At 46.8% G+C, this 14683-nt stretch overlaps 1 protein-coding gene across 4 annotated transcripts in view; it reads right to left on the minus strand.

The window, feature by feature from the left end:
* Window positions 1-14683, minus strand: part of LOC138949430 (TP53-binding protein 1-like) — a 129615-nt gene that overhangs the window by 23159 nt on the left and 91773 nt on the right. For all 4 annotated transcript variants that reach the window (XM_070321282.1, XM_070321274.1, XM_070321259.1 and 1 more), the window contains 2 exons: window positions 6577-6744; window positions 980-1077 (listed from right to left, as the gene is read on the minus strand). In XM_070321282.1, coding sequence (XP_070177383.1) covers window positions 980-1077; window positions 6577-6744 — 266 coding nt within the window. The remainder of the gene's footprint in view (window positions 1-979; window positions 1078-6576; window positions 6745-14683) is intronic.

The following is a 14683-nucleotide window of genomic DNA, read 5'->3' on the forward strand; positions in this document are numbered from 1 at the left end:
TCTACATGTACCAGCACAGAATAAACACAGTGGATGCCCTCTCAGTGCACACACGGACAATCTACATGTACCAGCACAGAATAAACACAGTGGACGCCCTCTCAGTGCACACACAGACAATCTACATGTACCAGCACAGAATAAACACAGTGGACGCCCTCTCAGTGCACACACAGACAATCTACATGTACCAGCACAGAATAAACACAGTGGACGCCCTCTCAGTGCACACACAGACAATCTACATGTACCAGCACAGAATAAACACAGTGGATGCCCTCTCAGTGCACACACAGACAATCTACATGTACCAGCACAGAATAAACACAGTGGATGCCCTCTCAGTGCACACACAGACAATCTACATGTACCAGCACAGAATAAACACAGTGGATGCCCTCTCAGTGCACACACAGACAATCTACATGTACCAGCACAGAATAAACACAGTGGATGCCCTCTCAGTGCACACACAGACAATCTACATGTACCAGCACAGAATAAACACAGTGGATGCCCTCTCAGTGCACACACAGACAATCTACATGTACCAGCAAAGAATAAACACAGTGGATGCCCTCTCAGTGCACACACAGACAATCTACATGTACCAGCACAGAATAAACACAGTGGACGCCCTCTCAGTGCACACACAGACAATCTACATGTACCAGCACAGAATAAACACAGTGGATGCCCTCTCAGTGCACACACAGACAATCTACATGTACCAGCAAAGAATAAACACAGTGGAACCGCTGTTTTAAGACGCCCCACAATTTAAGACTCCCTCCCTTTTAAAACACTGTTTTCTTATAAATGTTCTCTTCATAACCTGTGTAAATTTACCCCCATTTTTAAGACTCCTTCCTTCTAAAGACTCCCTCCTTCTAAAGACTCCCTCCTTTTAAAGACTCCTTCCTTTCAAAGACCTGATTTTGTGGAGGGGGGTTCCAATGTACCAGAAAGACGCGCTGACCTGCGTGGTGAATTGGCGGATGACGGTGCCGCCGCCTGCCTCGATCTGCGCCCGCACGTGCTCCTTGTCAAACGGCACAACGCTCAGGTCCGCTCCGCCTGCCACAATCAAACACGCAACATGTCACAGGCCACCCCGCCTGTCACAATCAAACACGCAACATGTCACAGACCACCCCGCCTGTCACAATCAAACACGCAACATGTCACAGACCACCCCGCCTGTCACAATCAAACACGCAACATGTCACAGGCCACCCCGCCTGCCACAATCAAACACGCAACATGTCACAGACCACCCCGCCTACCACAATCAAACACGCAACATGTCACAGACCACCCCGCCTGTCACAATCAAACACGCAACATGTCACAGACCACCCCGCCTACCACAATCAAACACGCAACATGTCACAGACCACCCCGCCTACCACAATCAAACACGCAACATGTCACAGACAACCCAGCCTGTCACAATCAAACACGCAACATGTCACAGACCACCCCGCCTACCACAATCAAACACGCAACATGTCACAGACCACCCCGCCTACCACAATCAAACACGCAACATGTCACAGACCACCCAGCCTGTCACAATCAAACACGCAACATGTCACAGACCACCCCGCCTACCACAATCAAACACGCAACATGTCACAGACCACCCCGCCTACCACAATCAAACACGCAACATGTCACAGACCACCCCGCCTACCACAATCAAACACGCAACATGTCACAGACCACCCCGCCTACCACAATCAAACACGCAACATGTCACAGACCACCCCGCCTGTCACAATCAAACACGCAACATGTCACAGACCACCCCGCCTGTCACAATCAAACACGCAACATGTCACAGACCACCCCGCCTGTCACAATCAAACACGCAACATGTCACAGACCACCCCGCCTGTCACAATCAAACACGCAACATGTCACAGACCACCCCGCCTGTCACAGTCAAACACGCAACATGTCACAGACCACCCCGCCTACCACAATCAAACACGCAACATGTCACAGACCACCCCGCCTGCCACAATCAAACACGCAACATGTCACAGACCACCCCGCCTGTCACAATCAAACACGCAACATGTCACAGACCACCCCGCCTGCCACAATCAAACACGCAACATGTCACAGACCACCCCGCCTGCCACAATCAAACACGCAACATGTCACAGACCACCCAGCCTGCCACAATCAAACACGCAACATGTCACAGACCACCCAGCCTGCCACAATCAAACACGCAACATGTCACAGACCACCCCGCCTGTCACAATCAAACACGCAACATGTCACAGACCACCCAGCCTGTCACTATCAAACACGCAACATGTCACAGACCACCCCGCCTGTCACAATCAAACACGCAACATGTCACAGACCACCCAGCCTGTCACAATCAAACACGCAACATGTCACAGACCACCCCGCCTGCCACAATCAAACACGCAACATGTCACAGACCACCCCGCCTGTCACAATCAAACACGCAACATGTCACAGACCACCCCGCCTGCCACAATCAAACACGCAACATGTCACAGACCACCCCGCCTGCCACAATCAAACACGCAACATGTCACAGACCACCCAGCCTGCCACAATCAAACACGCAACATGTCACAGACCACCCAGCCTGCCACAATCAAACACGCAACATGTCACAGACCACCCCGCCTGTCACAATCAAACACGCAACATGTCACAGACCACCCAGCCTGTCACTATCAAACACGCAACATGTCACAGACCACCCCGCCTGTCACAATCAAACACGCAACATGTCACAGACCACCCCGCCTGTCACAGTCAAACACGCAACATGTCACAGACCACCCCGCCTACCACAATCAAACACGCAACATGTCACAGACCACCCCGCCTGCCACAATCAAACACGCAACATGTCACAGACCACCCCGCCTGTCACAATCAAACACGCAACATGTCACAGACCACCCCGCCTGCCACAATCAAACACGCAACATGTCACAGACCACCCCGCCTGCCACAATCAAACACGCAACATGTCACAGACCACCCAGCCTGCCACAATCAAACACGCAACATGTCACAGACCACCCAGCCTGCCACAATCAAACACGCAACATGTCACAGACCACCCCGCCTGTCACAATCAAACACGCAACATGTCACAGACCACCCAGCCTGTCACTATCAAACACGCAACATGTCACAGACCACCCCGCCTGTCACAATCAAACACGCAACATGTCACAGACCACCCAGCCTGTCACAATCAAACACGCAACATGTCACAGACCACCCCGCCTACCACAATCAAACACGCAACATGTCACAGACCACCCCGCCTGTCACAATCAAACACGCAACATGTCACAGACCACCCCGCCTGCCACAATCAAACACGCAACATGTCACAGACCACCCCGCCTGCCACAATCAAACACGCAACATGTCACAGACCACCCCGCCTGCCACAATCAAACACGCAACATGTCACAGACCACCCCGCCTGCCACAATCAAACACGCAACATGTCACAGACCACCCCGCCTGCCACAATCAAACACGCAACATGTCACAGACCACCCCGCCTGTCACAATCAAACACGCAACATGTCACAGACCACCCCGCCTGTCACTATCAAACACGCAACATGTCACAGACCACCCCGCCTGCCACAATCAAACACGCAACATGTCACAGACCACCCCGCCTGCCACAATCAAACACGCAACATGTCACAGACCACCCCGCCTGCCACAATCAAACACGCAACATGTCACAGACCACCCCGCCTGTCACAATCAAACACGCAACATGTCACAGACCACCCCGCCTGTCACTATCAAACACGCAACATGTCACAGACCACCCCGCCTGCCACAATCAAACACGCAACATGTCACAGACCACCCCGCCTGTCACTATCAAACACGCAACATGTCACAGACCACCCCGCCTGCCACAATCAAACACGCAACATGTCACAGACCACCCCGCCTGCCACAATCAAACACGCAACATGTCACAGACCACCCCGCCTGCCACAATCAAACACGCAACATGTCACAGACCACCCCGCCTGTCACAATCAAACACGCAACATGTCACAGACCACCCCGCCTGTCACTATCAAACACGCAACATGTCACAGACCACCCCGCCTGCCACAATCAAACACGCAACATGTCACAGACCACCCCGCCTGTCACAATCAAACACGCAACATGTCACAGACCACCCCGCCTGTCACTATCAAACACGCAACATGTCACAGACCACCCAGCCTGTCACAATCAAACACGCAACATGTCACAGACCACCCCGCCTGTCACTATCAAACACGCAACATGTCACAGACCACCCCGCCTGTCACAATCAAACACGCAACATGTCACAGACCACCCCGCCTGTCACTATCAAACACGCAACATGTCACAGACCACCCCGCCTGCCACAATCAAACACGCAACATGTCACAGACCACCCCGCCTGTCACTATCAAACACGCAACATGTCACAGACCACCCCGCCTGTCACTATCAAACACGCAACATGTCACAGACCACCCAGCCTGTCACAATCAAACACGCAACATGTCACAGACCACCCCGCCTGTCACTATCAAACACGCAACATGTCACAGACCACCCCGCCTGTCACTATCAAACACGCAACATGTCACAGACCACCCAGCCTGTCACTATCAAACACGCAACATGTCACAGACCACCCCGCCTGTCACTATCAAACACGCAACATGTCACAGACCACCCAGCCTGTCACAATCAAACACGCAACATGTCACAGACCACCCAGCCTGTCACAATCAAACACGCAACATGTCACAGACCACCCAGCCTGTCACTATCAAACACGCAACATGTCACAGACCACCCCGCCTGCCACAATCAAACACGCAACATGTCACAGACCACCCCGCCTGTCACTATCAAACACGCAACATGTCACAGACCACCCCGCCTGTCACTATCAAACACGCAACATGTCACAGACCACCCAGCCTGTCACAATCAAACACGCAACATGTCACAGACCACCCCGCCTGTCACTATCAAACACGCAACATGTCACAGACCACCCCGCCTGTCACTATCAAACACGCAACATGTCACAGACCACCCAGCCTGTCACTATCAAACACGCAACATGTCACAGACCACCCCGCCTGTCACTATCAAACACGCAACATGTCACAGACCACCCAGCCTGTCACAATCAAACACGCAACATGTCACAGACCACCCAGCCTGTCACTATCAAACACGCAACATGTCACAGACCACCCCGCCTGTCACTATCAAACACGCAACATGTCACAGACCACCCAGCCTGTCACTATCAAACACGCAACATGTAAACATACCTCCATTTTGAGAGCCCTTACTTTACAAGGGGGTTCCACTGTAATGCTTTTGGGGGCAGAAAACAAGCAAAACTGCGACACAGGGTTCCACACAACCCCAAAAGTCAAGGGTATTCATACCCTTTCAAGAAAAAAGTAAAGGGTTTTTATACCCCTTCCAGATTTTTCACAGAGTATGAGTGACAATCGGTGTATCCATGGAATGTCATTTTTTTGTTCTTTCGTTTTGCGAGGCATTTTTTTTAGCAGGCGACAGCACCGGATAGGCTAAAGCGAACAGTGCCATCGAGATGATCAGTTTAAAGATATCGCGCAGTTTGAGGAAAAGGGAGGCAACCTCTGCTTCACGGCGTGCCTGTGTCGACTTTAGTGGTCTCAGTAGAGCAGGCGGCCTGTGTGCTGTTGCTTGTAAACTAGCAAAGGCTATACCCTTTCAGCGTTTGACTCGTACGTTGTTTTACCTATTTGGAAGAAAACAGTTACGTATTTATACCTCTTCAGAGAGCATCTCGTACGTGATTTGGAGGGTCAAAGGGTATTATACCCATAACTCTACGTGATGTGGAACCCTGTGTGACAGCGATACAGTGGGACACACTTTAAGACACCCTGATCTAAAAACTTGCTCCATTTGAAGACCTTGTTTTGTCACGTTTGGTTCATAGCTTCTGTAATTGACTTCCATTTCAACACTCCTCCTTTTGAAGTCCACATTTTTTCAGACTTATGATCTTAAAGGCACAGTCAGCTTCCCGTAAACCATCAGTTCCTGGTCACAGACACCGTCAGGCTTTTACACACAGTACAAACAACGCAAAAATAAACTCTGTGAAAATTGCTCGCTCTTTACGAAGGGCACCTAGGATGTTCTCAAGCAGTGAGTGTTTAAATGAAAGGGTGTTTGTACCGTGTGTAAAAGCCTACCAGTGTCTGTGATGGTTTACAGGCAGCTGACTGTGCCTTTAACCTTGGGGTTCCAGAGTAACGTTTTTTGGAGAAAAAGAAAACAAACTATGACAGCAGCCATACAGAGTTAGAGAGAGCAAGAGAAGGGGAGAGAAGCGAGTCTGACCATCATCAGTTAGAGAGAGCAAGACAAGGGGAGAGAAGCGAGTCTGACCATCATCAGTTAGAGAGAGCAAGACAAGGGGAGAGAAGCGAGTTAGAGAGAGCAAGACAAGGGGAGAGAAGCGAGTCTGACCATCATCAGTGCTCTCCTCGGTGGAGGATTCTCCAGAGGTTGCTCGTAACTGACGTTTTTCTTCCGCCAACACTGTCGCCTTCTTCTCCACGTGTGACAGCATGAACACCAGGCCCGAGAACAGCTCGCACTGCGCCGGCATGGGGCCCTTGGTGCTCTCAAACAAACCTGAAATCATTCATGATGGTAATCAGAATAAATGTAGACCTATGTTGTGAATCATATTTAGTCAATATTCTTGACTGTAATGGGTCCATGGTGCTCTCAAACAAGCCTGAAATCATGAATAATAATCTGTATACAGTCAAGTAGGTGCTTACTGGGATACTCAGAATGAATGTGGACCTATGCTGTGAAGCTCTCGTTCTTCGTTTATGGGCTGAAACTCGCACGGCTTTTACCTGTATCACCGTTTTGACCCCGCCATTTAGACAGCCATACGCCGCTTTCGGGGGAAGCCTGCTGGATATTTTGGTGTTTCTATAACCCACCCAACTCTTCTAACAGGATATTTTGGTGTTTCTATAACCCACCCAACTCTTCTAACAGGATATTTTGGTGTTTCTATAACCCACCCAACCCTTCTTACAGGATATTTTGGTGTTTCTATAACCCACCCAACCCTTCTAACAGGATATTTTGGTGTTTCTATATCCCACCCAACCCTTCTAACAGGATATTTTGGTGTTTCTATAACCCACCCAACCCTTCTAACAGGATATTTTGGTGTTTCTATAACCCACCCAACTCTTCTAACAGGATATTTTGGTGTTTCTATAACCCACCCAACCCTTCTAACAGGATATTTTGGTGTTTCTATAACCCACCCAACTCTTCTAACAGGATATTTTGGTGTTTCTATAACCCACCCAACTCTTCTAACAGGATATTTTGGTGTTTCTATAACCCACCCAACTCTTCTAACAGGATATTTTGGTGTTTCTATACCCCACCCAACTCTAACAGGATATTTTGGTGTTTCTATAACCCACCCAACTCTTCTAACAGAATATTTTGGTGTTTCTATAACCCACCCAACTCTTCTAACAGGATATTTTGGTGTTTCTATAACCCACCCAACTCTTCTAACAGGATATTTTGGTGTTTCTATAACCCACCCAACTCTAACAGGATATTTTGGTGTTTCTATAACCCACCCAACTCTTCTAACAGGATATTTTGGTGTTTCTATACCCCACCCAACTCTAACAGGATATTTTGGTGTTTCTATAACCCACCCAACTCTAACAGGATATTTTGGTGTTTCTATAACCCACCCAACTCTTCTTACAGGATATTTTGGTGTTTCTATAACCCACCCAACTCTTCTAACAGGATATTTTGGTGTTTCTATAACCCACCCAACTCTTCTAACAGGATATTTTGGTGTTTCTATAACCCACCCAACTCTTCTTACAGGATATTTTGGTGTTTCTATAACCCACCCAACTCTTCTAACAGGATATTTTGGTGTTTCTATAACCCACCCAACTCTTCTAACAGGATATTTTGGTGTTTCTATAACCCACCCAACTCTTCTAACAGGATATTTTGGTGTTTCTATAACCCACCCAACCCTTCTAACAGGATATTTTGGTGTTTCTATAACCCACCCAACTCTTCTTACAGGATATTTTGGTGTTTCTATAACCCACCCAACTCTTCTAACAGGATATTTTGGTGTTTCTATACCCCACCCAACCCTTCTAACAGGATATTTTGGTGTTTCTATAACCCACCCAACTCTTCTAACAGGATATTTTGGTGTTTCTATAACCCACCCAACCCTTCTAACAGGATATTTTGGTGTTTCTATAACCCACCCAACTCTTCTTACAGGATATTTTGGTGTTTCTATAACCCACCCAACCCTTCTAACAGGATATTTTGGTGTTTCTATAACCCACCCAACTCTTCTAACAGGATATTTTGGTGTTTCTATAACCCACCCAACTCTTCTAACAGGATATTTTGGTGTTTCTATAACCCACCCAACTCTTCTAACAGGATATTTTGGTGTTTCTATACCCCACCCAACCCTTCTAACAGGATATTTTGGTGTTTCTATAACCCACCCAACTCTTCTTACAGGATATTTTGGTGTTTCTATAACCCACCCAACTCTTCTAACAGGATATTTTGGTGTTTCTATACCCCACCCAACCCTTCTAACAGGATATTTTGGTGTTTCTATAACCCACCCAACTCTTCTAACAGGATATTTTGGTGTTTCTATAACCCACCCAACCCTTCTAACAGGATATTTTGGTGTTTCTATAACCCACCCAACTCTTCTTACAGGATATTTTGGTGTTTCTATAACCCACCCAACCCTTCTAACAGGATATTTTGGTGTTTCTATAACCCACCCAACTCTTCTAACAGGATATTTTGGTGTTTCTATATCCCACCCAACTCTTCTAACAGGATATTTTGGTGTTTCTATAACCCACCCAACTCTTCTAACAGGATATTTTGGTGTTTCTATATCCCACCCAACTCTTCTAACAGGATATTTTGGTGTTTCTATAACCCACCCAACTCTTCTAACAGGATATTTTGGTGTTTCTATAACCCACCCAACTCTTCTTACAGGATATTTTGGTGTTTCTATAACCCACCCAACTCTTCTAACAGGATATTTTGGTGTTTCTATAACCCACCCAACTCTTCTAACAGGATATTTTGGTGTTTCTATACCCCACCCAACCCTTCTAACAGGATATTTTGGTGTTTCTATAACCCACCCAACTCTTCTTACAGGATATTTTGGTGTTTCTATAACCCACCCAACTCTTCTAACAGGATATTTTGGTGTTTCTATACCCCACCCAACCCTTCTAACAGGATATTTTGGTGTTTCTATAACCCACCCAACTCTTCTAACAGGATATTTTGGTGTTTCTATAACCCACCCAACCCTTCTAACAGGATATTTTGGTGTTTCTATAACCCACCCAACTCTTCTTACAGGATATTTTGGTGTTTCTATAACCCACCCAACCCTTCTAACAGGATATTTTGGTGTTTCTATAACCCACCCAACTCTTCTAACAGGATATTTTGGTGTTTCTATATCCCACCCAACTCTTCTAACAGGATATTTTGGTGTTTCTATAACCCACCCAACTCTTCTAACAGGATATTTTGGTGTTTCTATATCCCACCCAACTCTTCTAACAGGATATTTTGGTGTTTCTATAACCCACCCAACTCTTCTAACAGGATATTTTGGTGTTTCTATAACCCACCCAACTCTTCTTACAGGATATTTTGGTGTTTCTATAACCCACCCAACTCTTCTAACAGGATATTTTGGTGTTTCTATAACCCACCCAACCCTTCTAACAGGATATTTTGGTGTTTCTATACCCCACCCAACTCTTCTAACAGGATATTTTGGTGTTTCTATAACCCACCCAACCCTTCTAACAGGATATTTTGGTGTTTCTATATCCCACCCAACTCTTCTAACAGGATATTTTGGTGTTTCTATAACCCACCCAACTCTTCTAACAGGATATTTTGGTGTTTCTATATCCCACCCAACTCTTCTAACAGGATATTTTGGTGTTTCTATAACCCACCCAACCCTTCTAACAGGATATTTTGGTGTTTCTATAACCCACCCAACTCTTCTAACAGAATATTTTGGTGTTTCTATAACCCACCCAACTCTTCTAACAGGATATTTTGGTGTTTCTATAACCCACCCAACTCTTCTAACAGGATATTTTGGTGTTTCTATAACCCACCCAACTCTTCTAACAGGATATTTTGGTGTTTCTATATCCCACCCAACCCTTCTAACAGGATATTTTGGTGTTTCTATAACCCACCCAACTCTTCTAACAGGATATTTTGGTGTTTCTATACCCCACCCAACCCTTCTTACAGGATATTTTGGTGTTTCTATACCCCACCCAACCCTTCTAACAGGATATTTTGGTGTTTCTATAACCCACCCAACTCTTCTAACAGGATATTTTGGTGTTTCTATATCCCACCCAACTCTAACAGTATATTTTGGTGTTTCTATATCCCACCCAACCCTTCTTACAGGATATTTTGGTGTTTCTATAACCCACCCAACTCTTCTTACAGGATATTTTGGTGTTTCTATATCCCACCCAACTCTTCTAACAGGATATTTTGGTGTTTCTATAACCCACCCAACCCTTCTAACAGGATATTTTGGTGTTTCTATAACCCACCCAACTCTTCTAACAGGATATTTTGGTGTTTCTATAACCCACCCAACTCTTCTAACAGGATATTTTGGTGTTTCTATAACCCACCCAACTCTTCTTACAGGATATTTTGGTGTTTCTATAACCCACCCAACCCTTCTAACAGGATATTTTGGTGTTTCTATACCCCACCCAACTCTTCTTACAGGATATTTTGGTGTTTCTATAACCCACCCAACCCTTCTAACAGGATATTTTGGTGTTTCTATAACCCACCCAACTCTTCTAACAGGATATTTTGGTGTTTCTATAACCCACCCAACTCTTCTAACAGGATATTTTGGTGTTTCTATAACCCACCCAACCCTTCTAACAGGATATTTTGGTGTTTCTATAACCCACCCAACTCTTCTAACAGGATATTTTGGTGTTTCTATACCCCACCCAACCCTTCTTACAGGATATTTTGGTGTTTCTATAACCCACCCAACCCTTCTAACAGGATATTTTGGTGTTTCTATACCCCACCCAACCCTTCTTACAGGATATTTTGGTGTTTCTATACCCCACCCAACCCTTCTAACAGGATATTTTGGTGTTTCTATAACCCACCCAACTCTAACAGGATATTTTGGTGTTTCTATATCCCACCCAACCCTTCTTACAGGATATTTTGGTGTTTCTATAACCCACCCAACTCTAACAGGATATTTTGGTGTTTCTATAACCCACCCAACTCTTCTAACAGGATATTTTGGTGTTTCTATAACCCACCCAACTCTTCTAACAGGATATTTTGGTGTTTCTATAACCCACCCAACCCTTCTAACAGGATATTTTGGTGTTTCTATACCCCACCCAACTCTAACAGGATATTTTGGTGTTTCTATAACCCACCCAACTCTTCTAACAGGATATTTTGGTGTTTCTATAACCCACCCAACCCTTCTAACAGGATATTTTGGTGTTTCTATAACCCACCCAACTCTTCTAACAGGATATTTTGGTGTTTCTATAACCCACCCAACTCTTCTTACAGGATATTTTGGTGTTTCTATATCCCACCCAACTCTTCTAACAGGATATTTTGGTGTTTCTATAACCCACCCAACCCTTCTAACAGGATATTTTGGTGTTTCTATAACCCACCCAACTCTTCTAACAGGATATTTTGGTGTTTCTATAACCCACCCAACCCTTCTAACAGGATATTCGAAAATTTTATAAGTAAATTTTGATTTGATTAATATACTTACCCGACTCACATTTAGCATTAACTTCAGATTAATAGCTTGGACACTGAACTACGCTTCACCCCTAAAGGGGAAGCAACCCCTTAAAAAAGAACGGCCTTGACCCAAACCAAGTTAACAAGAGTCAAGGTCATACCGCTCTCGCGACCTATCACGCGAGACCCACCCGGCGCCATGTTAGAACGTCACTCCTACTGAAATGATCTGTTCTTTTTTATGGAAACCCTAAGCGGGGTAGGCGGGAGGGTATTAACGATGTGAGTCGGGTAAGTATATTAATCAAATCAAAATTTACTTATAAAATTTTCGATTAAATTACATATCTTAACCCGACTCACATTTAGCAGATTGCTAATGTAGGTGGCGGGTACTTACTCTATGATCTTGGAAGAACCTGTCCTGCGGCTACCACAGCCGGTAAGGAGTTGGTCCCATCTTGCCGCGTACTTGCAATGTCACGCAAGTAAAAATTTATGAAGACGTCCTCGGACGCCCAATACGCAGAGTCAAGTACTTCAGACAGCCTTCCTGACTGTAGTACGGCCAAAGACGAGGCCCAGGCTCTCGCCTCATGAGTACGTGCAGACGACATGGGGAGAACGGACTGCCCCCCCCCTTTTCCTTTCTGCCACCACTCATATGCTTGTTTTATGAGTGTGGCGATCCACCTAGCCAAAGTCACCCGTGACAGGTCCCTGTTCCGAGCAGTATTGAGTGAGATAAACAGAAGTCTCTGTTCCTTAGCTCTTAACGGAGCAGTCCTAGACAAATAGCTGCTAAGTGTTCGCACTGGACAATTTGTCATGTCAGGGTCACCTGGTGCTAGTATAGTGGACAAAGACGGAATCCTGATAACGGGAGCAGGATGGTGAGGCTTTTGATTTTTTGCTAAGAAATCGGGTCTAAAACGAAGTGAGATAGAACCATCACTCTCAACAGAGATGTCTTTTGGAAGGCCTGAGAGCGCGTGTACTTCGCTGCTCCGTCTAGCTGTAGCCAGTAAAGTGAGCAGAAGAGCTTTACGTGTAAGATTATGGAGACTTGCCAAATGTAAAGGTTCAAAATCCGAAGATCTCAAGAAGTTCAAAACTAAAAACAGATCCCAGGCTGGGACTGGAGTCTTTGTCTTAACAAAATCCAATGCAGCGCCTCTTAACACGCTTGCAATAACCCCACCCAGGGAAATGGTGCGACCTAATTGCTTTAAGGTGGACGAAATCGCTGATCTCCTGACCTTAAGAGATGATGGGGATTTGCCTTGGGAGGCCAACCAAGACAAATGATTAGCTACCTGCATTGACCGAGGGGATGTAGCTTCGACCCCATTATCTGCGCACCATGCTACCCATGCAGACCAGTGTGATGTGTAAACAGAACTAGTAGACTGTCTGTGAGCCTTTTGAACCAGATCCAAAGTCCCCTCGGAAGCACCTGAGCGACGCAAAGATTTTCTCACAGTCTCCACGCGTGAAGCCGCAGAGCCTGCGGATTCTCGTGAAGAACGCCCGTGCGTGGTTGTAGCAGATCTCCCCTCTCTAGGTTTAGCGGAATAGGAGGACCTACTGTGAGACGAAGCAGGTCCGGAAACCAATGTTGGCTTGTCCACATTGGAGCCACCAGAATGAGAGACGGGCGTTCCATCTCGGCCTTTCTGAGTACCCTGCCCAGCAGTTGAAACGGAGGGAAGGCGTACGCCGTGAGATCCGACCAGTTGATCTCCAGAGCGTTTGTCTTCCAAGCTTCCGGATCGGGAAACGGGGAGACAAATACCGGTAGTCTCCGGGAAAACCTCGTAGCGAACAGATCGACTACAGGCTTTTCGACCTGAACCCACAATCTCTGAAGTGCATGGTGGGTGATCGTCCACTCCGTGTGCAACACACTGGACGAACGGCTGAGAGCATCGGCTAGAACGTTGAGCCGACCTGGCAAGAACTTCGCCGACAGAGTGATCCGATGTTGAGCACACCACCGCAGAATCTGACAAGTTCTGACTGATAGTGTTTGCGACCGTGAACCGCCCTGCTTGTTCACATAAGCCGCTACCGTGGTGTTGTCGGTATGTAGCCGAACATGCTTTCCGACAACGGCAGGGAAGAAGCTCCGAAGCCCCAAAAAGGCTGCCTCCAACTCCAACACATTTATGTGAGACTGGGCTTGACTCTCGGGCCAAGTCCCCGAGGCCGTGAGCTGTGCAAGATGAGCACCCCAGCCTAACTGAGACGCATCTGTGAACATGTCGACCTCCGGAGGAGGAAGCACAATCGGAACTCCCAGAAACAAGTCTGCTTGCAACCACTGATTTGTGGTCTGTCGAATCCAGCTGTGTATCTGAACAGAGACATCCCAGCCCTGGTAAGCCGGATTCCACTCCGAGCTGAGTGCAGCCTGAAACGGCCTTTTGCAAACTCTCCCCAGCGGAATGAGAGTGGCCATAGATTCCATCTGTCCTAGGGCCGACGCCAAGACCCTGGCCTTGGCCTGCTTCTGTGACCTGAGAGACCTGAGAAGGTCTTGGAGCTTGCTGACTCTTCTCAGGGAGGGACGGACTGACCATGCCACCGTATCGAATGTCATCCCTAGGTACGTGAAGTTTTGAGACGGTATCAGCTCTGATTTGCTCTGGTTGATCTGAAAACCTAGATCGTTTGCCTGATCCAACAC

This window comes from Littorina saxatilis, linkage group LG1, assembly GCF_037325665.1.
Source record: "Littorina saxatilis isolate snail1 linkage group LG1, US_GU_Lsax_2.0, whole genome shotgun sequence".
Lineage (NCBI taxonomy): Eukaryota > Metazoa > Mollusca > Gastropoda > Littorinimorpha > Littorinidae > Littorina > Littorina saxatilis.